General features: G+C 45.1%; 2 protein-coding genes across 7 annotated transcripts; one reads left to right on the top strand and one right to left on the bottom strand.

Moving 5' to 3' along the window:
* Positions 1–803: 803 nt before the first annotated feature.
* pet100 (PET100 cytochrome c oxidase chaperone) lies at positions 804–3429 on the bottom strand. 2 transcript variants are annotated; one of them, XM_088316083.1, is made up of 4 exons: positions 3322–3429; positions 1668–1754; positions 1527–1559; positions 804–1279 (listed from the first exon to the last, which is right to left on the bottom strand). In XM_088316083.1, the coding sequence occupies exons 1-4, from the start codon at positions 3412–3414 to the stop codon at positions 1190–1192; spliced, it is 303 nt and encodes a 100-aa protein (XP_088172209.1). In that variant the 5' UTR covers positions 3415–3429; the 3' UTR covers positions 804–1189. The 2 variants fall into 2 exon arrangements, with proteins under 2 accessions (XP_088172209.1, XP_088172208.1); XM_088316082.1 differs by lacking the exon at positions 3322–3429 and adding an exon at positions 1869–2008.
* Positions 3300–24057, top strand: brd4 (bromodomain containing 4). Of its 5 annotated transcripts, XM_088316075.1 has the most exons (20): positions 3354–3403; positions 6038–6277; positions 14166–14568; positions 14878–15015; positions 15098–15233; positions 15308–15648; positions 15946–16329; positions 16400–16528; positions 16992–17222; positions 17316–17542; positions 17726–18051; positions 18135–18230; positions 18306–18677; positions 19022–19810; positions 19886–19992; positions 20541–20691; positions 20771–20895; positions 21009–21214; positions 21682–21982; positions 22325–24057. In XM_088316075.1, the coding sequence occupies exons 2-20, from the start codon at positions 6273–6275 to the stop codon at positions 22391–22393; spliced, it is 4536 nt and encodes a 1511-aa protein (XP_088172201.1). In that variant the 5' UTR covers positions 3354–3403; positions 6038–6272; the 3' UTR covers positions 22394–24057. The 5 variants fall into 5 exon arrangements, with proteins under 5 accessions (XP_088172202.1, XP_088172201.1, XP_088172199.1 ...); XM_088316076.1 differs by lacking the exon at positions 6038–6277 and having other exon boundaries at positions 3300–3403; XM_088316073.1 differs by lacking the exons at positions 3354–3403; positions 6038–6277 and adding an exon at positions 7760–8525 and having other exon boundaries at positions 21709–21982.
* Positions 24058–25338: the final 1281 nt, after the last annotated feature.

The following is a 25338-nucleotide window of genomic DNA, read 5'->3' as shown; positions in this document are numbered from 1 at the left end:
AAAACAAAATAAATATTGTACATCTAAAATCAACAAAATGAAGAAAAAAAACGAAGGACATTTTTGCTACAATTATTTACTTTAAGTTAGCTTTATAAGCATAAGATGTAGTTAGTTTGTAGTTTTTTTTCCAAGCATTATCGATTTTATTTTATTTCATAAAGGAAAATGTTTTTTCAATTTTACCCTAGTTTTCATTCATTATAAGAGCCTTGCTAATGACTTGAAATTTGGTGATTTATGGATCTTTAAGATCCACTTCCATGTTCTCCAGTATGAATAAAAAGGCAATATTTTGACCTTTTTACATTGCCTTTTCCCCTCCATTTTTGGAAATGCTTTTCTTGTGCTTCTGTAGCTTTTCTCCAGGTTTTCTGGATTCATCCCACAAACCAAAAACTACGATTATAGACTCTAAATTGTCTTTAGGTGTGAATGCGTTATCTTATGTGTGCCCTGAGGATAACTGACAACCAATAACTAATCTAAATTTTCCACCAAGTATCATCTTGGACAGATACCCTCACCAAAAACTAATGTGGACAAGTGGTATTGAAAATGAATGGAGCCAAAATTTTCAGAAAAAAAGACTTGTGATAGTAAAATTATTTTATGTATTTTCTTGATTTAACATTAGAAACACACAAGTCCAAAAAAATACATGTTAAAGTGACTCCCATATAAAATATTATAGGACGAGGTACGGTTGTTAATTAGAGTGACTTTACCAATTCTAAACCAAGAATTATTTTAAACATTTTTTATGAATGTGGTCATGATTTGGTCTGGATCGGTCAGAGGTACACTGTGTATTTTTGTTTATGCAATAGTAAAATAATATTTATGAGACTCCCCTTCCAAGCTATGAAAACAAGCAGTTCTGCTTGTGCAGATCGCACAAAATCATGACAATGTGTATCAAAATCATAGATGACAGCTGAAAGTATACAAATGAGTCACCCTGGTCACAATAAATACAATTGAATGAGTGAAAGTACAATACATTCACCAAACATAAAAAAGTCCATCAGCATGTACAATCGATGACTCACCAAATAAACCTAAATTACTTTGCATGTATATGGTGTCACGTTCAGTGGAAAAAGTATCATGAAAACTCAGATTGCCCTACTCCACTCGACGGTTCCTTATGATACATGAGCATCAGTTTTGGTATAAATAAATAGCTTTAGTTTTCCGATTCCATTGAGATTTGTTTCAGTCGCCGCTCCTCTTTTCTTGCACGCATTCTCTTCTTGAAGTCCTCCAACTCTTTCCTCTGCAAGTGAACATAACATAAACATTAGTCACGTCATGTAAGAACTTCTGAGGATGTTTTGAAGCCAGGATGGATAAATTCCCACAATTCCACATTTTTCACAAAAAAAAATCCGCATTCATTTCCAAGGTTATGTGTAACAGTTAGGGCTCCTATCTCCGTGGTATAAAAAATGTCAGCCCGGCTGCAATAAAGTGCACCCAAAAATTTAATGCTGTTAGTAAATGATAAAACGTACGACACTTACATGAAGTCCCTCGTCAGCAGGGAAAATCTCCCTCTGAGTTGAACAAAACATTTAATCGCAGAAAAGAGAAAGCAGAATTTGTTTTACAACACGCGCATGGTACAGTAACTTGGTGTTTACACAACCGCACGGGTTACAAACCTTCCTCTTTACGATGTATTCCTCAAAATATTCTGCTTGATTCGAGATCCAGAACATGGTAACGGGGAAGGACAAATACAACACCATCTGTTCCACAACAATACAAAAAACACAAGCATGTCAGTAGAATTGTCTAACACTTGAACCAAAACAGCGAAATCGTATTTTCAGTAAGGCTATAGCAGAGAAATGTTCACTTACTCTGAACATTTCTGTCTTTACGCCCATTTTGGCCTGAATTTTCTCCACAAAACTGCTGAAGCGTTATCTAAATCTGAGCTGCAGGCGAAGACCTTCACACTGTTCAGAACTACGGTAAAGCATTACGGTAACACGCCGCCAACGAGCCGCCTTGGCGACCTTCAAAATAACCCCCCTCCAAATAATATCTCTGTTGTCAAGCAATAGTCGTTATTGTGTGACAATCCACTTTAACACTATTATATATTTTACAAAAAAATTACATTACACAAAACCACCTTTTTAACCTCTTCTGACCCAGCTCTGTTATCGTATACAATAAAGGAAACCAGGCATACACGTCCCAATTGGGAATATATGTCATCACCCTCACTGGTTATGAGTTAATAAATTAGGATTTTTTTATATTTAGAAAAAACTGTTGGGTTTTGCAGTCACGATTGCGGATTCACTTTTTAAATCAACTTCAGAACTTTTCTGGGTGCAATCGTGGGATAGTTTGCATTCTTCCCATTAGGATTGTTATTCTGACAACAGAGAGAATTTATAACTGTTTCGAATCCAAAGTACTGATTTCGATACATTAAACCCATTTTTTTATTTTGAAGGTGGCAAACGCGGCACATTGGTTCCCTCTTACCGTAATGCACAGTGTGTTAACTATCTTTGGTGCTTTCATTTCATCTACTTCCGGGGTATTCCGAATGACCAATCACGAGACGGGCCATGCGGATGCGTACACGTTTTGGGATCGTAAAAAATTAAATAAAACTAAATTTTAACTATTTATTTATGCTTCCTTCGTTGCCATTCACGACTGGTATTTTTTATGATTTGCTTGTGCATCAAGAAATTTACAATTTATTTTTACATGACAAAGAGAGGGTTTACAATTACACCATGCAGATCTGTTTGTGTCCACTAAAGGGCGCTGCAAAACAGATGTTTGACGCAACGCATGTTTGTTGTCGTGAATGGTTCTATAAAAAACGGATTTATTTTTGTGTAAAGGTGTTTTGGGTCAATAAGGATCACTGTTGTGCTCTAGGCTTTATTTTATCTAAGAAAGGGAGGAGGGGTATTGCATTGCTGTCACGTATTCCAACGCTGATGTGATATTAAACAAAAAGAAAAGCTCGTGCGATCACATATGACGGAACAATTCATTAAAGCATTTATGCAGTTTTTTTCTGCATGTTGGCTGCTTGTCTTGCTAATCTCATGTTGATGTATTTTTATTTATAATTTTGTTCATTACATTTACACATATACATATACAACCTATTAGTTATCCGCGGTGAACATTTCCAATAAGACCCCCCCTCGAAAAAAATACAGTTTATCAGTTTACCAAAAATAATTACTGTTTTCGTTTCACTTACACGTCAAACGTGACCCTGTTCAACTTGCAGACGGCTGGCACGCTCATTACGTCCGCGACGAAAAGACCTACGCGTGACGTCATCGACAAGGAGAGGTGTTCATGATCCTCGGAGAGAAAGAACCCGCGCGCCCTGGCAACCTGATAAACCCAGGTAATCGCCATTGTTTCAACCTCGAATTCTCTCGCTTGTGTCGTGTCCGTCAACTGTGTCAGCGAGCAGTGTGGAACACGGCGACGGCGGCGCAAAAAGGCTTAAACTTGAACAGAGAGAGGGGGAGGACGTTGATAGCCGGCGCCCGTTGCGAGCGTTGACTTGCACGGCGGGCCTGCTCCGGCTGGCTAGGCTAGCTTATTAGCCGATCGCTAGCTGGCACTTTTCTACAAAAAGACACAATAACCGCACGTGACTTGTGTGTCCGTCTGACATTCCTTCCACTTATTAAACACCGTTAGCCCCCATTGTAGCGCCCGTAGCCCACCAAACGCCGTTGCGAACACCGCTCTCGACGGCTACGGCTACTTGGCTCGTCGACTGTCTTGTGTTGTGGGAGACGGTGACGCCGTCACGGTGATGATGGCGCACGCTCATACTGAGGCTCTTAGCTCAGAACAGAGCCAGCGAGGCAAATGACGGCAGTCGAGGGGGGTCTCGATGTCATCTATGCAACGGTCGGGATTGTGGATAGTCGCGCCTTTGTGTGGCGTTAGCAAGTCTGCTTTCACTTTGTGTTGTTCGGACGTCCGTTACAAAACTGCTTCTAATCCATGCCCCTCGGCCTAACGTTCGGGTCCCGGCTGCCCGACGATGCCAACTACCTAGCCGTTACCCGTTGATTGAATCACGTCTAGTCATGTCTCCTGGACTAGATGTGTGTGGCCAATCACGGAACATAATGGACGACGCCAAAGGCATTTGACTCGACTTGTGTATATGCGCAAGCAGCACTACGGTGCCCAGGCCCGTTACAGGGCAGGCATAATGTCTGTGGTCTATTCTTAGAACCAGCCATTCAGATTTATATGCTCCTAATGTACTTTGTCATGATCGTTCGTTGGTATAATAGCACGACACGCAAAAATGTCATTGTGATGATCCAGTCAGGTCCACCTCTTTGTCCAATCATCATCGTTTTGGGTTTAATTTCACACCACAATGGATGTGAAATGAAACGAACAAGATGTTCTTTAACTCAAGAAAGTGGAAGAATGTTATGGTTTATAATTGGCAGTTCAGCTGTTCCATGGCCAGGTTGGAATGTTTGTCTGCCGATGAAGTGGTTCCCTTGCATTTATAGATGAGCAGGATGAAATGTGGCAAAAATTTTTGGGATGGTGTTAATCTGCTTATATTCAGCAAAATGCTCCTGTCCAGATTTGCAAAGACCTGAAGCACACTGCGTAAGCAGCCAAAGAGTTTTTCAAGGCAAAGGAGTGAAATGTTATGTAGCGGCCATGCCAATCACCTTACATGAATCAGATTGATCATATGACAAACTGAAGGGAAGGAAAATGCCCAAAGAACAAGCAGGAACTGAAGACAGTTGCCGTAGTTTCCTGGCAGAGCATCCCCGTGGATGAAATCCAACATCTGGTGATGTCTTGTTTGTTCCAGACTCCAGGCTTTAATTGACTGCAAAGGATTTGCAAACAAGTACTAAAAATGGAGCGTTTGATTTGCTATTGCTATTTTGTCCCACTTTTGGCACCTTAAAAAGTGGGAGACATGTAGCGATACTGTTGTAATTCCTGCACCGACAACCGTTTGCCTGTTTGGATCTAAATGCCCTCAAAGTTGAGGTCTTGTATTTAAAGCGCATCTTGTTGTAATTCAGGGGAACAACATAAAACTTAAGGAAGAAGGAAAAATATTTTCATGGTGTTGCCTGAAAATGACATCTTGTTAATGATTGACTTGATTGTTGAGTCGGATTCACTCCCTGGATAAACCCAAAGATTGTCAAAACAGCATTTGTGTGAGCGTGTCAACGGATGCCTCTGGCATCGATCATTTTGTGTGCGTAAGAATGCACTTTTCTTAGCTGAATGTTTTTTTTTTATTTCCCACCTCTCTGTTATGATGCTGTTTTTGGTTCTACTCTCCAGTTGCCATGGAAACATTTTTGGCCTAGTTATGAGTGACCTGTCGATGAAACGGACCGTTCGGTCTGGGAACAAATGAGCCGGCCAACCAAATTTAGTACAAGCTTTGTTTGAAGAATGTATTGGAGCTGCAGGATATTTTGAAAAATATGTGATATTGTTACAATATTCAAAATGTGTTTTTTTTTCTTTTATAAAGGGGAAGTTTAATTATTATTCTGGTTAATAAATGATTTTGTGGATTATCAGCAACATCCACCCGTTTTTGTCCATCTCTGACATTTTGCTAATTGCTGTTGCCTGAAAATGACATCTCCGTGCCGAAGTGCTCATCTTGAGAACGTCACATGACAAAAACTAGAAAGCAGGTGACCCGTAATTGCTCATTACTGTAATTATAACATTACTACGGTGTCGTAGGTTAATGAGAGGCTTTGTGGTGTTCCAACTTCCGTATGAATCTAAGTGGCGCCCAGCAGGTTGTCGGTCGTTAACGGAGGACCCCCGTCATGTACTCAACATTCAAGTTGCCTGAGAAATGTTGTGTGAAACCTTTATCACATTTTCTCTCTCAAAAAGCAAGTCCGCTTGCGTTTGACTTCCTCAATAGTCTTATGATTAATGGAGGCGCTCTCGCACTTCCGGGCTTGTTCTCATCTCCGGCACTGTTTCATCCCTCTCTTAGCCGACCTCCCCCAGTTGGTCTACAAGAAAGCCCTTCTTCTCTCCAGCCATGTCTTGGAAATACTTTTCAACCCCACCCTCCCCTCCTGTTGCATGGCCGTCAGTTTCGGGCTTGCCTGCATAGCCATAGGTGGGAGCGTTGTCGCTGTGGCAGCTGCTGTATTGTCTCTGGGAGTAGCGCGTCTGGCATGTGGATGGTCAAGTCAACATTCTTTGGGGTCTAGCCTCTTGGTAGGATGAGGTAAGGCTCGCTAATGCGAACGTTTCTTTGGGAATGTCAAACTTTGTGGATTGCAATCACGAAGCTCTCATAGTAGACCGTGTGGCTGGAGCGTCTGATTGGTGACGACGATTCTAAACGGGTCATTGTCGGTATCGTCTGTAAGAAAGTCACTAGCTATGTTTACACGCAGTCACACTTTTAAAAGCCAAATATCGGCAACGTTTGAAAGCGCATGACATCACATCATGGGTGACATTTAAGATGATTCACACAACAACACAATGAATTGTCATTGAACAGGTTTTTCTTGCCATTTTTATTTCTATATATGTTTGACATCATCCCCTGCATGGGATGTGTCCATGTTGCAAAACTTGGACATAGTTTAACGTCATTCAGCGCTTATTTTGTTGTGTCAAAATAAGAATGATGGAGGGCTTGAAGCCCACAGATGTTCCACACCCAATGTTGTTTGTGTGTCGGCTGCACAACAAGCAAGAAACTGCGTTCCGGACAAAGCATTCAAAAATCGGCCAAATGGCGGATGTTTTATTTTTATGAATGTTGACCATTTACATCAGTTGTACACAAGTAGCACTGGTTTAATAAATTATAACAATCATACTTTTTACAAGGTTAAATGAAAAACTAAATAAAATCAGTGCAAATAAATCAAACAATGTGTGAATATGACACACATTCCATTTCTGGAAACACAAATGCACATGACGGTGATTAATGTCCTTTTAACCTCATTAATTAAGTGCATTGTGGCACGCAATGCATTTTAGGAATTGAAAAGGAATTTTTATTTTTTTAAATATATTTACAGTTGATCTCCTCTATTTGCATGCCGAATTGCAAATAGTGCAAATCTGTTTCCTAATGTCTTTTCCATGATATATATTTTTCAAATTAATTTTTTTTCTGCCAAGCATCAGCCTCAAAGTATCCATATTGGTCGGTCGGTGCTTAATACTTTCCCAACCTCTGCATTTCTTGTCTCCGCTCCAGTGCGGGCAAAGACTGCCCAAATTTCCTTCCATCAGTCGCTGCTCTCGTTCTCTCTTTCACACTAAATTAGTTTCACACTGGTGTCGTTCACGCCTCCCTCTCTGTTCTGATCCTAATTGTGGTTGTGTTTGAATACCTGACGTGTCACGTACACCCACACATCTGTCAAAATAGGGGGGCTGGCCTCAACTTGGGGTGATATTTCCTTCCACATTGCTTCATGTGGCTGAAGTGCGGGTATGGGTGTCCTTTAAGTGGTTTGCTAAGCCAAGACTCACCCAAAGAAGCGGGTGAGTGGGGGCGGAGCATGATGAAGCGGACAGCGGCAAAGACAGGAAGGGGTGGGGTGTTAAAGGTGTAGGAGTCGGGGAGAGAGAGAGAGAGAGAGAGAGGGGGGCGCGAGTGAGCAAGAACCTCAAGCTATTGATGGGGAAACAGGGGAGGGGTGGAATGAACAAGCACGTATGGCAGCCAGAGGAAGGGAGGGGTGTGTGTGAGCGTGCGTGCGTGTGTCTGTGTGTGGGCCGTGGCTCTGGTGAATGAGGAAGCAGCAGAGCCATTTTTCCTGTTAAGAAACTGCACGCTGGTCCGCCTGCGCTCGAGAGGTCGAGAGAGAGCGCGCGCGAGCGAGCGAGGGGAATAAAAGTCCTCCTCTTGGAGTCTCTCCCCGGGGTCCTCGCAAGGCCGGCCTTGCGTTCCCTGCCGCTCGCTGCTGCTTTTCATTTGAAGTTGGGGAGGCCCCGAAGAGGACACAATGGAGCGGAGAGCCTTTGGCAACTGGGCCGTTGTACTACTGAGAGGGGGATGGGGTAGAGAGAAGACCGGTTCACACAGCTAACACAGCCTGCCGGCTGCTGGCTTCCGTGGCCTCTCCTCCGCTCCCGAACCAGCTCTTCCCGTCTCCCGGGCTATTTTTCCTGGAACAGACCAACCCCCCCCCCCCCCCATCATCGTCCCCCACCCACCCAAAACTCCACTCGGACTACGCAGTGGGTTTACTCATCATGTTTTGTGGGATTTTTGGATACGCACCAGAGCTTTGGGCTTAAATCTGTGTTCTGGATAACAGAGAAGGAAAAAGCAACTTTCCTAATCGCTTTTTAACCCTTCTTTTGCGATTGTGGCTTGTTTTCTGTGCCGTGGAGTTTATATGAATGGATTACAGGATGCACGCCAAGTCCAACGATTTGCTGGATTTCCAAAAACTGGATGCCCTTCTGGAAAAGATTGCACATTCAGTCTCTGTGAAAAGGTAATTTTGTTGAGCGTGAAACTTTCCCAAAAACCTCAAAATAAAGAAATAATTGTCTGTGCAATCAAAAGAAAAGCGCTGAGCCAATTTTATAATATATACATTTTTTTTCCCTCACTCAACAAAAGCAACTTAGATGATAATAATAAATCAGTTCCATGCAAATGGGTGTTGATACGCTGAGGACAAGGCAATTTGGAACAGCCTGGAGTCTTGGCTCTTGGGACTGTCATGAGGCGAGCGCTATCGCTTGTATCGACATGACCCGACACCCCCCCCCCCCCCTTAGTTTGTTTGTTGCAGTCTCATGTTGAGGACAGTACTTCTATCCACATTTTTTGCCAGAAGCCATGAACTAACCTCCTGGTGAGCAAGGGGGGAGTGGGGGAAGGGGGACGACGGAGGAAGAAGGGGGTTGTGTGTGAATCATGGAAGTTTGGCTTGCATGTCGCGGCCAGCTGGAAGTTAAGCGTTGAAAAGAGTCTTCATTTTCTTTTGGTATCTCGCTTGAGTCACGCTTGGCCTATTTGAGTCACATCGTGCACTGACTCATGCAGACGCACGTCGACGTTTTGTAATAACCATGACAGGAACTCTTGACTTTGGACGGTTTTGGATCATTGGACATGGTCCAGTTCTCAGATCTGGTCTTGCGTGCTGAAGCTTTCGGCTATTTGGGGAAAAAGCTTCTTCGTCTTTGTTTTAGGGTTGCTGTTTGTTGAGGAAACTTCTTTTGTGGTGTAAAGAGGTGCCTGTCATTTGCATACAAAAACAACATGACCCTGTCAGGCCCCCCCAAAAAATAGCAGCTGTAATTCTTGGCTGGGAGCAAATGTTACATTCCTAAAAAAAACAAAACAAAAGGATGGCGGTCCTGCTATAAATCCTTCCATATGCAAATGGTGTTTCTGCTCGTATTTAGCGCAATTTCTTCTTATTTGCGCTCTCTGGTCAAGAGCGACAGTCGCCAATGGCGATTGCGTCGTCGCACCTGCTTTATCAACGTTCCAGTGATTAATCGCACATCATCGCTAATCCAATCGTCGTAACGACCTCACCTGCAACCCCCTCATTAACCTAGTTAAGGAATGATTGAGAGCCCCCATTAGTTTTTTGTTTATTTTTTGTTTATTGCACATCAGCCTCTTCCCCACCGAGATTTTGCAAAATTGCTGCTTCAGATCCATAAAGAACTCAACTTTATTTTAAGAGCGATGTGTTGTCCATTAAAAGACAATAATTAAAATAATATTACAATCTTAAGTAATTACACCAAATGGTCTTTTCTGATTTAAAAAAAATAGTTTCAGTCCCTCTTGTTGCACACGTGAGAGGAGCAAAAGTCTCCAATGAACGCTGTGGCCGCGATACTGTAAACTTGCCACGACGTGCTTGACATGATGCATACAATCTCGGTTTGAATGTAAACAAACAACTGCAGTTGTCTCGTTTGTTCTTTTTATGCGGAAATCAACAACGGTGGAATATTGCTGATGCAAGTCGTGACGTATTCAAGTGCTTGTGAACGGCGACAAACACGTTCAACACAACTGGGCAGAGTTGAGTGTCACGTTCATGTCATCCCACCTCGCTTACGACTGATACGGCCACAGAAGGCCAAATATCCCACGTCACCTTTGCTCCCGCCACCCATTCCATCCCAGTGACTTTTAAACGCAAACCTGATCGCTTTATTGAGCAAGGTCATACTTTGCACTTCCTGATCATTGCTTAGCATGACACCCAGTCCCTCTTTTGTCACTGAGATCAATCGTAATTCTCTTTATCAGCATAAATCAATGAATCAGGTCGAAGCAGCTCCCGTGTTCATGCTTGACGTCCGTTGCAGGAAAGTGGAAAACGGTTTTTTCGGGTGAGCCCAGCTTGGCTGCGATTAATTATTGAACCGTTTGCTTTTAGGCTTAACACTATTCCGACGCTTAAGAGGTCGTCTGACATCTTTACCTGAGCTTGACCCCGACTCCCCGCACATGAATGATTCATCGAGACTCTGACGGGAGATGCCGGCGACATCTTGCTGTGATGTTCTTTACTCTACAGTTGCTGCGAGGCCAAACATGAGCGCACATTTCCTGGTGTGAGATGTCCACACACCCTCCCTCATCCACAGCCCCCCCACAGGAACTAAAGCCCCTTCCGCTCTTTTCAACATTCCACAGCAGTTTGCAGTGATGTATGTCGGGGTCAAAGGTCACCTGGTCTTCCAGAGCTTAGGGGCATTGTAGGACATGCAAGCAGCAGGAAGCGGACTTTTTGATTGCCCTCACTTTAGCGCTTTTGCTCTCTTGATTAGTCTCACATGCCAATGCCGTTCTTGCTTCGGCCCGGCAAGTCACTGAGACGAGTTTATTCTCATGCATCATATTGGTTGACGGGTGCAATGGTGCACGGAAACCGAAATCAATCCATGCTTGATGTTTGACTTTTTCTTTTTTTTTTTTTTTGCCTCTTGCCCAAAATCAGCTTGCCTGGGCTCCATCTTACCTGCGACCCGAGTGAGGATAAACGGTCTAAAAAAATGGATTGATTGGATTATTTTTCTTTTCACTACGGTGAGCTGACCTTTGAACCCCGGATGCAGTTACGACTGCGAGCGGGTGGATGCACAACAGCGATTCCGTCCGTCTCGGGCGATGGTTGGTCTCCAGCCAAATCTGCACCTACGTTTTTTCTTCTAAAAAAAATATTTGGTGTCTTTTTACTTGTTTTTTTTTTTTCTGAAATAATATTTGGCAGCGAGAAATATCTCAAGAATGTTTGACTTGAATTCAACACTTGGACTTCGCAGCGAGTGTGACGACTTGGCCCCAGAAGTACTCGTCCGTAGGCCAAGATTTGAGCTTTCTTGACATCGTGTGTAAGCAAAGCAAAGCCGCCGTGCGTCCACGCGTAAAAAGGCGACTTTACTGCCTGCCGCTTGTTTGTCAGTTTGTCTTGGTAATCACTGTTTACAGTCTATTTTGTTTAAATTATACGGGATGTTAAGTGCCAATAAAAAGCCAACATTTCCTGTTTGGATTCCCTCCCTATACCTGGATTTTCATGGCAAGCGAACAGGATTGAGAGCCTCTGCCAACCGCTATTTTTATTTATTTTTTAAATTTAAAGTGTGTCAAACTAAAATAGTATGTACGGGCAAACTTTTCCGTTTATTTACGAAGGCCTTTGCAGATTCACGCATGCAAACATGAATAAACACGGTAAAACCGTCATGATTGCGCAAACGTGGTGCAAAAGGGGACATTTTGTTTGAGTGACTCATTCCCACGATGGTGAACAGATGCGCAGTCAGGTTCATCAATTGGACATTTCAGAACGCGACACCAACAAAGACTAAAAACGCCAAAGTCTTTGTTTCCAGCTTGCAAGGAGAACGAAGAGAAAGCAAAACTTCTCTCTTTGTTGCTTTTCAGGGTCCCCGTTTATATGGTCTCCAACCTAAGGGGCGGGGGCATGTCATTGGAGTCACACGTGAACTGTGTGTGCGCACGTCTCCGAAAAGCATCAAAGCATTACGCTGCCAAAACATTTTCGTCACATTAATAACTTTCTAGACGACGTTTATCAGAGGCGTCAACACAGGTGCAAAATGACAGATAAAGAAAGTCGAGGCCTCCGTCTTGCTTCTTGGTCTTCCTATCTTGCTTTCACACTTTCACTTTGAATGCTTCTCACCCAAAATGGGTCGCAAAGCAGAAGCAATTCCTTCAATTATTTGTCGATTATTCTTTTCTGCTCGCCGCGGACGGGTATTTCCGCCACAAGTCGCTGCCGGCCTTTTCAGCTCAGCTGCCGGCCGATGAAGCTCGCTGACAATTTACAAAGACTTGTATGATCACTTAAATCTCACACAAGTCAAGAAAAATACCACTTGACGAGTGGAACCTGAGCCCGGTATCGAATCGCAGCAGACGGCGAGAATATTATCCGATACCTTCGTATAAATAGACGGTGGGCGAAGTGTGCCAGCGTGGAAACTATTGTGAGCCATTTTCCGAGTTGAGCTCGTCTGGATCTGTGCCTGCGACAGATGCTGGCAACCCTGCAGGAGGTGTGAGGTCGTGCGATGAATGCGTTCCACAAGTTTGTTTACGCTTTTCATTGTCAACCAACGTCACGGCGAGCGAGTGAGCGCTTGTCGCTGATGGTAATGAGCGGTCGAGGACCATCTGGCAATACTTATTCGGGTGATAAGAGTATGGCACGCAGAGCAACTGGTGTCGGCATGCGCTGCTGCGGCTGCGGTTTTAGTTTTTTATTTTTCTTTTTTTTTTACTTTTTCCTGTTCCTGCCCCAAAGTCAGGCCTGTTTTCTGGAAATCGACTTGCATGGCAAGACGCCACCGCAACACGTTGTCCGCCGTGGTGAGGGTCTGCCGTCACGAAGGCAACTTCAAAGAGTACTCGAGACCCCGCTGAGGGCCGACTGGATTTGTAATCGAGTACGGCGCAGAGCATTTCTCACCTCGCCCTTTGCCCTTTGCCCTCTGTCCTACAGATGTTTGCACGCTCGCACCGTATTTGTTTAGTCACCGTATCCTCACTAGGGAACATGGGATTGACTTGTTTGTTTGCCGCTTACGTAAAGTTTGATGAATTCATAACTTGATCGGTGGAGCTCTCTGTAACGTCGCCACTTTGCTTCCTGTGCAATGAAACGACGCTTACTCCCGACTGCCGAACTGTTTACATTCTACGACCCATATTTTATATCTATCGGCGGTTTTATTTTTACATTGAAGCTGATGGATTGCATACAGAAAAGTGACGACCACAAAGAATGACATCATGCTCCGTTTGACCTGGAGTTACCTTTTCTCTCCATCTGTTGCAATGGTTCTTTGCCGTCAGCCATCTTTCTTCCGATTTAATGACTTTCGCACCTCTGGGCGTTTGCTGAAATTTAGTTTTACCTCAGGTATGTTGTTTGGTTAGTCTTTGATCTGCGTACAATACAACACGTGTGACCTTTCTTCCGCTTCTACTGATTTCCGCTTGGTGACTGTCGCTTGAACCGTGAGTTATGAAACCTAAATCCAAGCTGAACAGGTCCGGTGAGCCACTTTTTTGTTGTTGTTGTTGTCTTACAATTGTTCATTTTTGACATTATCTACAGAAAGACGGCACAAAGTGTTACTTTTTAAGATAACATTTTCTCAAGCGAACTTAAAATCTGTTGCCGAAAGCCGCTTCTGACCCAGTACCTGTTCAGACGTGCAGTCGTCATTACGTGCGGGTGTCACGTGCGACCTCAAGATCCTCCGCAGTGTTTTTGTTGGAATGCCCCGAGGAGACCAAAAGCGGTGGTCATGTGTTTGCACAAACTCCTTCCCTGTTCCCAGTAAGTGACTCATCAAGAATGGGATTACTAACAGACAAACACGGCCAATGTTTAAGCTTAAAGCCTCGTTGATGAGATGTGTCGTCGTTATATTGTCGCATGCATCTGCTGCGCTGATGTTGTTCAATCGGTTTTGCTGGGAGCGACTTTCGTGTACGCTTAATGCCTTAAAAATGTCTTATACCGTAAACGCTCTTCTCTATTAGATCTTGGTTCATTCCATTTGAAACTGAAATGGCGCGAAAAATGACCATCAGGCCTCTTCTCCTCCGCCCCCAGAGAGTCCAGCGAGGAGTGCAATGGGATCAGTGGTGCTCTGTCAGTGGAGTCTGTGCCGGGGCCAAGATTGAACTGGTGCAGTGCCAACACCGCTCCCCCTGCCCTCGCTCCAGCCCCTGCACCGGGGCCCGTGCCCATGCCCAACCCTGTCAGAATGGGGGACGGCCTGGACGCAGCGCAGATGTCTGGCAGCAGCAGCAGCAGCGGTAGCGGCAGCGGCAGCCAGGGGCAGCCCCAGGCGGTTGGCAACCCGGCGCCCCCGGAATACATCAACCTGGACAGGCCCAAGCGCCAGACCAATCAGCTGCAGTACCTGCTCAAGGTGGTGGTGAAGTCCCTGTGGAAGCACCAGTTTGCCTGGCCCTTCCATTCACCCGTGGATTCAATCAAACTCAATTTGCCTGTAAGTCATGCCTTTTTAAAAAAAAAATTAATTTGTTGTGCTCTTTCTCAAATGGTAATTGGTGTCAAGGAAGTATGTTGAAGTATTAAGAGACATGCTTGATTTGTTAGTGCAAGTTTTTTTGCCAAAATGAAATCATCGGTGAGCCGTCACTATTCAATGGTAGTAAATGTCTTAACCGAGTTTGTTATCACAATTTTTTGGATGGATTTTCCGCAGTGATGATGTCATAAGGCAAGCATGTGTCATTTGCTTCTGCTCATCCTGCTGACATAATTGTCAATTTGTTTCTAATGATTCGTTTTGCAGGACTACTACACAATAATTAAAACCCCAATGGACATGGGAACAATCAAGAAAAGGCTCGAAAACAGCTACTACTGGAATGCCCAAGAATGTATCCAAGACTTCAACAAGATGTTTACCAACTGCTACATGTACAATAAGGTACCGCAATGGCGCCGTTGATGCGAGAGTTCAGTACGAGTACCGAAGCTGACGAGAGCTCCGTGTTTGTCTGTCGCCGCAGCCTTCGGATGACATCGTCTTAATGGCGAAGGCGCTAGAGAAGGCTTTCCTCCAAAAGGTCGCCGACATGCCTCAGGAAGAAATTGAGATTGCCGTCATGACAGGGAAAGGCCGGGGACGAGGTCGGAGAGACGCCGGTAAGAAAAAAAAAAAATCAATTTCATACTCAGGCTTTTTCCCAAGCGTAACCATTTCTCCACGCCTCTTCCAGGTCTCAACTTGAAACCAGGAGCTATAATCGACCCTTCGTCCACAACTCCTCAAACGCGAGGTCTGTCAAACCTCTCGGCGGCACCTCAGACCCGAGGACCGGCGCAGGGCCCGCCTTCACTACCTCCTCAGCCTTTACTGCAGGCCCTCCCGTCCCACGTTGCCCCGACGCTACCAGGCCACGCGGCGCCGCTTGGAGCGCCCTACTCTTTGGGCCAATTGGATTGCACTCTTCAAGTTCCCATGATGACCTCCGTGCCTCCCCCCGTTCAGACCTCCCTCCCCCCGCCATCCATCCTGAGCACTGCCCCCATGCTGCAAAACCCCATCACCATGACCAAAGTGAGTGTGGGGAATCATTAACTTGATTTCCGAGCTTCATCTCGCCGACATCAATATGTCTTGCGACAGAGAGGTGGAAATAAGCAAAATAAATAAGAGCGGAGGTTAGGCACACGAGCGGCCTGTACACAAACTTAGACAAATATGTTACAGACAGACAGAAGTAAGTAAAAAGCATCCGCGCGACAGCCAGAAAATAAAAATCAAATAAAACGATAATGTGCGACTGTTGTTGTGGGCGATCGCCGTCTGCTTGTGGGTTTATTCTCATGCCTTCCCTTGTTGTTGCTTTTCCAGCAAAGAAAGAGCCAGAAACGAAAAGCAGACACTACAACACCCACGGCTAACGACCAGCTCAGCGAGTCTTCCCCGGCCGAGTCCAAGTCGGGGAAGACGCTACCCCGGCGGGAGAGCACACGTCCCGGCAAAATGGTCAAGAAAGAAGCGGCGGACTCGCAGCATCAAGTAGCGATGGGCATGGGCCTGAGCGGGCCCAGCAGCGGCCATAGTCCCGTGCCGCAAGACCAACTGGGATATTGTTTGAGTCTGGTCCGGGAGATGTTGTCCAAGAAACACACCATGTACGCCTGGCCCTTCTACAAACCCGTGGATGTGGCTGCGCTGGGGCTGCACGATTATCACGACATCATCAAGCATCCCATGGACCTAAGCACCATTAAGGTGTGCAAAGATTGAACGCTTCACGGGACACTCGGTCATTCATTTGCTTGATTGTTTTTTTTCTGAATAGGCCAAGCTGGAGAACAGGCAATACCGCGATCCCCAGGAATTTGCTGCCGATGTGCGGTTAATGTTTTCCAACTGCTATAAATATAATCCGCCTGACCACGAGGTGGTGGCGATGGCACGCAAGCTGCAGGTAAACGTTTGCATTTTGTGAAATATTTCATCGAATCGGTTTCAATGTCACGATTATTTTAGCGCCTATTTTGCGTGCTTCTGAATTACCTTTTTTTTTTTTTCCCTAGATTTTGAACAATACAATGGTGCGGCTTTTCTGTGGGTTTTTCTTTCACCAGTAGGAGCGCTCTATAGTTCGGAAAATACGCCAAATAAATCGGGAAAAAAATTCTCTCACAACTCATTTTTTTCAACATAGAAAGCTGCCGGGTGCAGCTTGTATATATTTTTTTTTTTTTTCAAAACTGGTTCCTGCGGCTTATATGTGGGTGCGCATTATAGTCCGGAAAATACGGTATATTGTTTTGCACGTGGCTCTTCCTCAAGACCCTCTAAAATGTTTTTTTTTTAATTTTTTAAAATCCCTCCTTTTAGAGGTCTTCCTCTGTTTTATACCGTTTTGCTCTCTCCTCATTTTCCAGGATGTTTTTGAGATGCGCTTTGCTAAGATGCCAGATGAGCCAGAGTCCAAGCCTCTTGCCTCCGTCCCAGCTCCCCCGCTCCACCACCCCGCCCCGGTCAAGCCGCAACCTCCGATGGGCCGCATCACCTCCTCCTCCGACAGCTCCAGCGACTCCTCCTCCGAGTCCGAGTCTTCGACCGACGACTCAGAGGAGGAGCGAGCTCAGCGGCTGGCCGAGCTCCAGGAACAGGTCGGTGTGAAACGAGAGAGGTTTGGCTTTCTCGTGAAGTTCTATCGCTCGTCTTTGCTCGTGATAAGAAGGCGGTTCCTTGTCTCGGTGTAGCTGAAGGCTGTCCACGAGCAGCTGGCTGCCCTTTCCCAGCCTCAAGCCAGCAAACCAAAGAGAAAAGAGAAGGAGAAGAAGGAGAAGAAGAAAGATAAACACAAGAAGAAAGTTGGCATGCCCAGCCTTGTTGACGAGATTCAGGATGCTGCACCCGTTTCGCAGCTTTCCAAAAGGACCAAGACCAGTACAAGTAACAACAAAGAGCTTCCCAAGAAGAAATCCAGGTGAGTTCATTTGCTTTTTTTCCCCACCGTTACAAGGTTTGCTGCTGCCATTTAGAAGACATGAAAAAAAAATCCTCACTGCTCAAGACAAAAAAAAATAAAAATACGGTCCACTGTGACGGAATATTATTGTGTAGGTGTTTGTTCTTAAATGGAAATAAGTGGAAATTGTCTTCCGTGCAGTAAAAAAGATTTGACGAAAAGCAACCAGCCCCCCAGCCTTCCGCCTGTTCTCGGCCTGGAAGACGACCTGGCGGGTTCGTCGGCTTCGTCGGAAAAGTGCAAGCCCATGACGTACGAAGAGAAGAGGCAACTCAGTTTGGACATCAATAAGCTTCCCGGTGACAAACTGGGCCGCGTCGTCCACATCATCCAGTCGAGAGAGCCCTCGCTCAAGAACTCCAACCCGGACGAGATTGAGATTGACTTTGAAACGCTCAAGCCGTCCACCCTGCGAGAGCTCGAGCGATACGTGTCCACGTGCCTTCGCAAGAAAAAGAAGGGCGCAGGTAGACTTTATTTTTTTTTTTCCCCCCATCTCATCACAGAGTGGCGTCCTGATGTTGACATTTTCCACGCGATTCTTTTGCAGCTGAGAAGTCGATGGAGTCCATGGTGTCCACCAAAAAGACCGGATCGTCCTCAGACAGCAGTGGCTCCAGTTCCGAAAGCGAAAGCGAAGCTCCCGGTGAGTCTCTTAAGTTTGGCCAATCAAATTCCTTTAGTTGGTCAAATCTTGACCAGAATGTCATTCTTCTTTCAGGGATGGTGAAACCGCAAAAGAAGAAGTCTCAATCTGTGAAGGAGGGCAAGAAGACGCATTTGCACGTTCAGGGTGGCCCCGCTCAGCCTGCGCTGCATCCGCCGGCGTCGACTTTTCAGCCTCCGATGAAGCAGCATCAGGCGCCTCCTGTGGACTATATGCCTCCTCCCGTCACCGCTCTGGAGTCTTCCCAGATGCTGGAGAACAGCTTCGAGTCCTTGCCGTCGTTCGGCCAGCCGCTCATGCATCTTCCGCACCATACGGCAAACTCCTCGTCCCCCGCGCCGCCGCAGCTCAGCGCTAACGCCGCTGGGCCGGTGTCCCCCGAGACGCATCCATTCCTCAACCAACATCCGATTCTCCCCTCTCCCGGTAGGCTTTCGTTCGGATAAAAGACATTCTGTATATTATATTGGGTACAAGTTTTATGTACCAAATGTACGAGTGGTATCGGTTACATGGTATCGGTGTTTGGGAGAATGCGAGAGTTGAATAGTCGAGCTGGTATCGGCCTGGAAAAAGTGATATCGAGTCTGCCCACTATTTAATCAATCAACAAACAACGTTTGCTCGAGTTCGAACTTCAAATGTAGTTGCATTTTAGACTTATGTATAAAATGAAACCAAATTTTTTTTGTTTTGTGAATTATGAAATGACGCCCAAAAATGTTGAGGACCACCAGTATTTAGACGCTGTTTTCTTTCTTTTTGTTTAGCCTTGCACAGTTCCATGCCTCAGCAGCCGTCTCGACCGAGTCACAAGGCAGCGCCTCTTCACCCCAAACTTTCCCAGCACCAGCCCGCGCCTCCCCCGCAGCAGCAGCCGGTGTTGCAGCAACAGCAGCCAATTTTGCAGCAACACCCGCCTCTGCAGCCCCAGTCCGCCCCTCCGCCGCATCAACTGCCCCCGCAGATCCTCCATCCTCCTCAGCCCATGCACCAGAGGCCCCTGTCCCCGCCGACGCTCACGCCGCAGGGCTTGCTGTCTTCCCAGCCTCCCCAGATGCTGCTGGAGGACGACGAAGAGTCGGCCTCCTCCGCGCCCCTCAACCAAGTGCAATTGTACCTGCAGCAGTTCCAACAACAAGCCCGGCAGCCCCAGCAGTCCATGCAGTCGCTCCAGGCGCAGGCTCGTCAGCAGCAGCAGCAGCAAGCGGGACAGTCGTCTCTGCTCCAGTCAGTCCAGGGCCAAGCTCAACTCTCCTCCCAAGCCACGCTGCCCACTGCCCAGCTTCCGCTTCCGGTGCAAGCTCCGGTCGCCCCGCCGCATCAAGCCCCGTCCCAACAGATGTCCCTCCACCCGAGTCGCCACCTGCCGCACAGTCAGCCGCAGGCGCAGCAGCAAGCGCAGCAGCCGCTGAGCTACCAGCAGGTTTCCTCGCTCATCGGTCAGCCTCAGGGGCCCGCGCACAAGGTGGCCATGCCCGGCAACAAAGCCCTGCAGATCATCCAGCCCCCGGAGCCGCTGTCGCCCCGGCCGCCCAAGCCCGACCTTTTCATCGCCGGTGAGTGCGCCGTCGGCGAACAAAGCAACGTCCACACGCGCGCTTGAGATGTTCATCATTTGTCGGTGTGGACAGGTCACATGAGGGATAACCCATCCCCACTCATGATGCATTCCCCGCAACTTCCTCAGTACCCTCCCGTGTCTCACCAGTCGCCGCCTCACAATATGCAGCCCAAAAAGGTGAGCATGGATTGTGATCATGAAGTCATGTTCAAGTGATTTTGTTGCGCAGTGCAGAAGTTTACATGGATGGCCGAGTGGTCTAAGGCGCCGCGTTCAGGACCCAGTCTCCCCAGGAGGCCTGGGTTCGAATCTCGAATTTCCCCATTGTGGGACGAATAAAGGGAATATTATTATTATTATTATTATTATTTTCATTTGAGATTTTGGTTACTTACCAGTAGTTTGTTTTATTTCCTACTCACGCTTACTCGAGTACCGTATTTTCCAGACTAGAAGCCGCTACTTTTTTCTCAATTTTGAACCATGCGGCTAATACATGCAGCTTTTCCGTGGATTTTTTTCTTTCACCACTAGGGGCGCTCTATAGTTCAGAAAATACACTAAATAAATCTTGATTTTTTTTTTTTGTCTCTCTTGGGTCTGTTCTGTTTCAATTCACAAAGTTGTTGCCGTGTTCAAAGGCACTGTTTTAAACAATCTGTTGATGTACCTTTATGTGCACTTGCGGCTTGTATATCTTGACGACTCTTGTGCTTGTAACGCAGCAAAGGCTCCCTGGCAGTCAAGGAGTGCTCAAAGAGGACAAACTGCCTCCCTCCCCCGTGATGAGAGGAGAGCCTTTCAACCCCGCCATGAGGCCCGAGCATCACAAGCATCCCGACAGCAAGCCCACTCAGCCAGGCCTCGGCCAACAGAGTAAGACTCGTACCCTAAAACCTCCTTTCCTTCGAAGCCACTCCCATTTATTGAGTGAGCGCCTGCTCGTGTCGCTTAGATGTGAAGTCCATGGACAGCGCTCGGCCTGTCATCCGCTCCTCTGAGCCTAGCGGACCGCCGCCCCCCCTGCAAGACAAGGAGAAGTTCAAGCAGGAGTCCAAGGCACCCACTGCGCCCAAAAAGGTACGCAACCGTCGCATGATTGAAGCTTAATGTCAAGACGACGACACATTTCCAGGCCAATCTTGCAAACTTTAAGAAATGTTCTAATCCAAAGCTTTGCCCTATTCTGTCAGGATGTGAAACTGAAGAACATGGGCTCGTGGGCCAGCCTGGCCCAGAAGTCCACGTCGACGCCGATGTCCGCCGTCAAGTCCTCGAGCGACAGCTTCGAGCAGTTTCGCCGGGCCGCCCGCGAGAAGGAGGAGCGGGAAAAGGCCCTGAAGGCGCAAGCCGAACAGGCGGAAAAAGACCGCATGCGGCGGGAGCAGGACAAACTGCGGCAAGTGCCGAAGGACAAGCGCATTATTTGGAAAGCGATTGAAAACATGAAACGATGGCTGGTTTGCAGAGTAGATTGTGGAGCGACAGTCTCCTTCATCGTTTAGAGCCAACCAATAAGTGTGAATTTGCTATATTTTTATTTAAAGGGTGATTTTAAAACTAGATCCCAAAAAGAGACTCATTGTCATGATATGAGCACCCTCTAGTGGCCAACTCAACAACCAACTGAGAGGATTCACGATTGGTTTCGCTTAAATTTGAGCCTTCTTTAACTCAATATCATAGCAGGAACATAATTATATTTTGACTAGCAGTTTTAAAAGCCTTTCAATTACGGTAGTCGGGTTTGGGACGGGGGGGGGGCCTCAAAAGGTTTTCTTTAACAATTTAGTTCATGTAAAACTGACATGTGAAATGAGAGATCATTGAACATTTTATATTTTAACGCGAAAACTTTTATCTCAGTCTGAATTGCGATGGGGAATCTTCCAGAGGTCGGGATGACGACGACGTCTTGGAGACGAGCAGGAGGGTGCACGAGGAACCGCGCAGGCGTCTGGAACAGCAGCAGCAGCAGCAGCAGCACATTCAAGTGCCCCCACAGCAGCCCGAGCCTCAGCCAGCTGTGATCCAAACGCCCCCGCCGCAGCCGCCGCCGCCGCCGCAGCCTCCCACGCCGCCTCAGCCCGCCGCCGTACACAGCCCGCTCGACCAGCAGAGGGAGCTGGCGCGTCGACGAGAGCAGGAGAGGAGGCGGCGAGAAGCGGTGAGAAAATGACATGAATTATTTGCGCTTTTCTTCATTTTGGAATTTATTTCCCCCCAAAGTGTAGCGTTGGCGTGTAAGATATCTTTTCTATATTAATTTTTTTTTTTTTTTACTCATAACTTTACTTTTTCTCTAAATATATTATTTAAAGTGGCTTTTGCTACTAAATTCATATTCCACAAACGAAAAGATTGCCATGTTTGGACTAGTGACGGTGCATAGAACATATTAATGCAAATCATTTTTTGCGGTTGACTTCCTCTCGCAAAAAAAAAAAAAAAATTATAATTCCAACCAGGTTTTTAGCCGCATAATGTGAGATTTTTTTTCTCTCCTCAGATGGCAGCAACGATTGACATGAATTTCCAAAGTGACTTAATGGCGATCTTCGAGGAGAACATCTTCTAAGGAGGCAACAAAGACGAAGAGAAGGAGTAGAAACTAACTGCAAAAAGAAAAAGACCCTCCCCCCCCAATCCCCAACAAAAAAAGAGTGAAAAAGCAACTTTTTAAGAGGAACGACTAAAGTGAACTCCATGTTGTCATCATCAAGTGGACGCCATGTCGGCACTCTTTGCCTTTTTGTCTTTGCCATCTTGCGGGAGGTTTGGGGGGGCGGGGGGTCGCAACGACAACAATAATTTGAACTCAATGCTCTGATGATTTACTGACACGAGACTGGAGCACGCTTGTTTCTGCAACTGAAGTGGAAAACAAGACTTGCTCTCTTTTTCTTTTTTTTAAATGTTTGTTTGTTGTATGTGAACACCAGACATGGTCTTTCGGGGGGAGTGGGAAGGGGGGGGGCAGTATTTCCACACTGTAAATCCTGAGTATTTCTCAATAGAGAAGGTACACTTTGCCTTACACATCTCTCTTTAAGACTATGGGGTTCTGTGGCCTGCACGCACACACACGTTGAAAAATGACATTTAATACAAACAACTACGACATGTAGGAGCAGTCATCCTCTTAGTATCTACTGTAAAGAAGTATTTTCTTATACGACAATAACTCTTTATTTAGGAGCTTTTATTTAGACTTTTCTTTACTGACACTCACACACACACATCTCTATGCCAAACAACCTTTTATGCTCTGTCATCACGTCATAGGTAGCTAGTTAAAATACAAAATAAAAATATATGCATTATCATAGCTCCAGCAAGTATTTAATTAACAAGACGGTTGAAGTCATATTTTGAAATCCCTGGCAGGACGCAGAGGTTTTAATGTTCCGGAGCTTCGGTTATTATATTTGTTGTTGTTATTATTCTTATTACGATGATGATTTCACTACAGAACAAAAAGCGCGCACCGTTATCTTCGTACTCCATATCGGCAGTCACACTACTGGATTCAGTCTGACACATCCTCCATTTTACAAGTTTGAAAAAAAAAAAGGAAAAGGAAAAAAAAAAAGACTAATAGGAGTTCATTTTTAGTTCTTGTTAGTGGACGTGACTTCTTTGAGACGACGTCGTCTCTCCTGGTGTTTTGTTTTTCTCCAGTGCCTGTATTATTGTTATTATTATTGTATTGCAATTCTCCTTTTGGCTTATGTTACACTCGGAGTGGGTTGGGCTAGAGTGTAATATCTGAACGTTTGTTTTATTTTTTTGGAGCATATAAACAGATAACGGGGAAAAAAAATCTTTTTATAGGAAATAAAATAAATTCAAAGAAGAAAAAACAAATGGTCATCATTAAGCACTGTTTACATGTTCAAAGGAGAGTAGGAAGGAGTGAAGGACTCTCGTCCTACCCCGTGTTCTTACGTGGGGGGGGGGGGTGTAGGGTGAATGTCATTTTTTTTTGTTTGTTTTTGAATGAGTTTGTGTAAAAAAGAGGAAGACAAAAAAAAGGATGTTTTATATTTGACCCAATCATGGGACTTTTAAATGTGGTTTTAGCAGGACTTTGAAACTTGGCGCTCTTGTTTTTGTCTCAGCGTCGACACATTTGGCTTAGGATTCTGCTTGTGTGTGTTTGTGTACATTCGAATGATTGTTGTGTGTGTTTTTTTTTAAGATATTTGCGTTCTATTGAATAGAATAAACAGTACTTCAGGAGATTTTTTTTTTTTTGTGCTTAGGTCACCTTTTATTAATTCCCATGAAGTCCACCGTGTAAGAATATATCACATTTGGCTTTGAAAGGATAAACAACCGAACTCCCTGGCTTTTCTTTTTTGCTCGCGCTCATCTTTTCACAATAACTGTCGTGCCATGTGTTCTACGGAGAATGTGCTGACTCGGCCCAAGAGTTTGCTTTATTCAGGTATTTTATTTTGTTACATACGTTCAGCTTTTTTGGAGGGGTGGGTGGGAGAGGGTGTTGTTCACAGACAATGTCCCCAATTTATTGTTTGCTATTAAGTGAGTGGTCTATCGAGATCTCTTGATTCAGTCTGTTCTGATCATTGAATAAACTCATCTCTTTTATAGAAAACAATAAAAAAAATAAACAAAAAACCCGTCTTGTTTGTTCTCGATGAACCAGTGTACAACTTATACTTCAATGTAGGAAAATAAACTCTACTCTTTAATTATTATTCAGTTACAGTATATTACATAAAAGTTACATTTTTATTTAAGTTTTATCTTTTTTTTTTTTTTTTAGAAATCTCATCCCCAAACAAAGGGCCTAAAAATACTACAGAGTCTTGTAGGGTTTAACATTTTAGTACTAATGTGATGTTTACATGCTTAGCAATTATATTTTATTAATTATACGAACCAATGTTCAGTTCATTGCGTCCAAGTGTTCCTTTAAATATTGTACTTTGCCAGAAATTATTTCTCTTAACACTAGAGGGAGCCAAAATCCAAGTGTTGGCATACGTTTGAGAATGTTTGTATAATTTGTGTTGAAAAACAATTTGGTTCATATGGTAATCTTTAAACATAACTCGAGGCCGGCGGGCAGTGCACTAAAGCGATTCAAATGGAATGGACGAGTATTATAAAAGGGGAGAATAATATTAGCGATAACACGGATTATCGTTATTCAAAGGTTGCAGTCTTCATAAAACCATTATGTTTTCCGTGTTCACGCACACAAAGCAATCGGGGTAGTAAGTTATTTTAACGTCATTTTTCATTTTGTGGCTATTTGTATTAAAATGTGACATTTACGATCACAAAATGTTATCTTATTGTTGTTGCGCCGGGGCGGCCATCTTGAATGTTGAGTTCAAGAATTGTGAGGCGTTCAATGTCCTTTTTAAAACTGGGAATATTGTAGATTTAGTTCACTTTAATGCAACACAGTAAGTAAAACTACTGTACACATTTTATCTGGGCAATTAATTTATGATTAAATGTTGAAAACACATCGAAGTGTTTGTGACA

Source organism: Idiotropiscis lumnitzeri, chromosome 15, assembly GCF_059441095.1.
Source record: "Idiotropiscis lumnitzeri isolate Australia: NSW breed Sydney's pygmy pipehorse chromosome 15, RoL_Ilum_1.0, whole genome shotgun sequence".
Taxonomy (NCBI): Eukaryota; Metazoa; Chordata; class Actinopteri; order Syngnathiformes; family Syngnathidae; genus Idiotropiscis; species Idiotropiscis lumnitzeri.
Note: the sequence above shows the minus strand (reverse complement) of the source record. Positions and strands in the feature narration are given on the sequence as shown.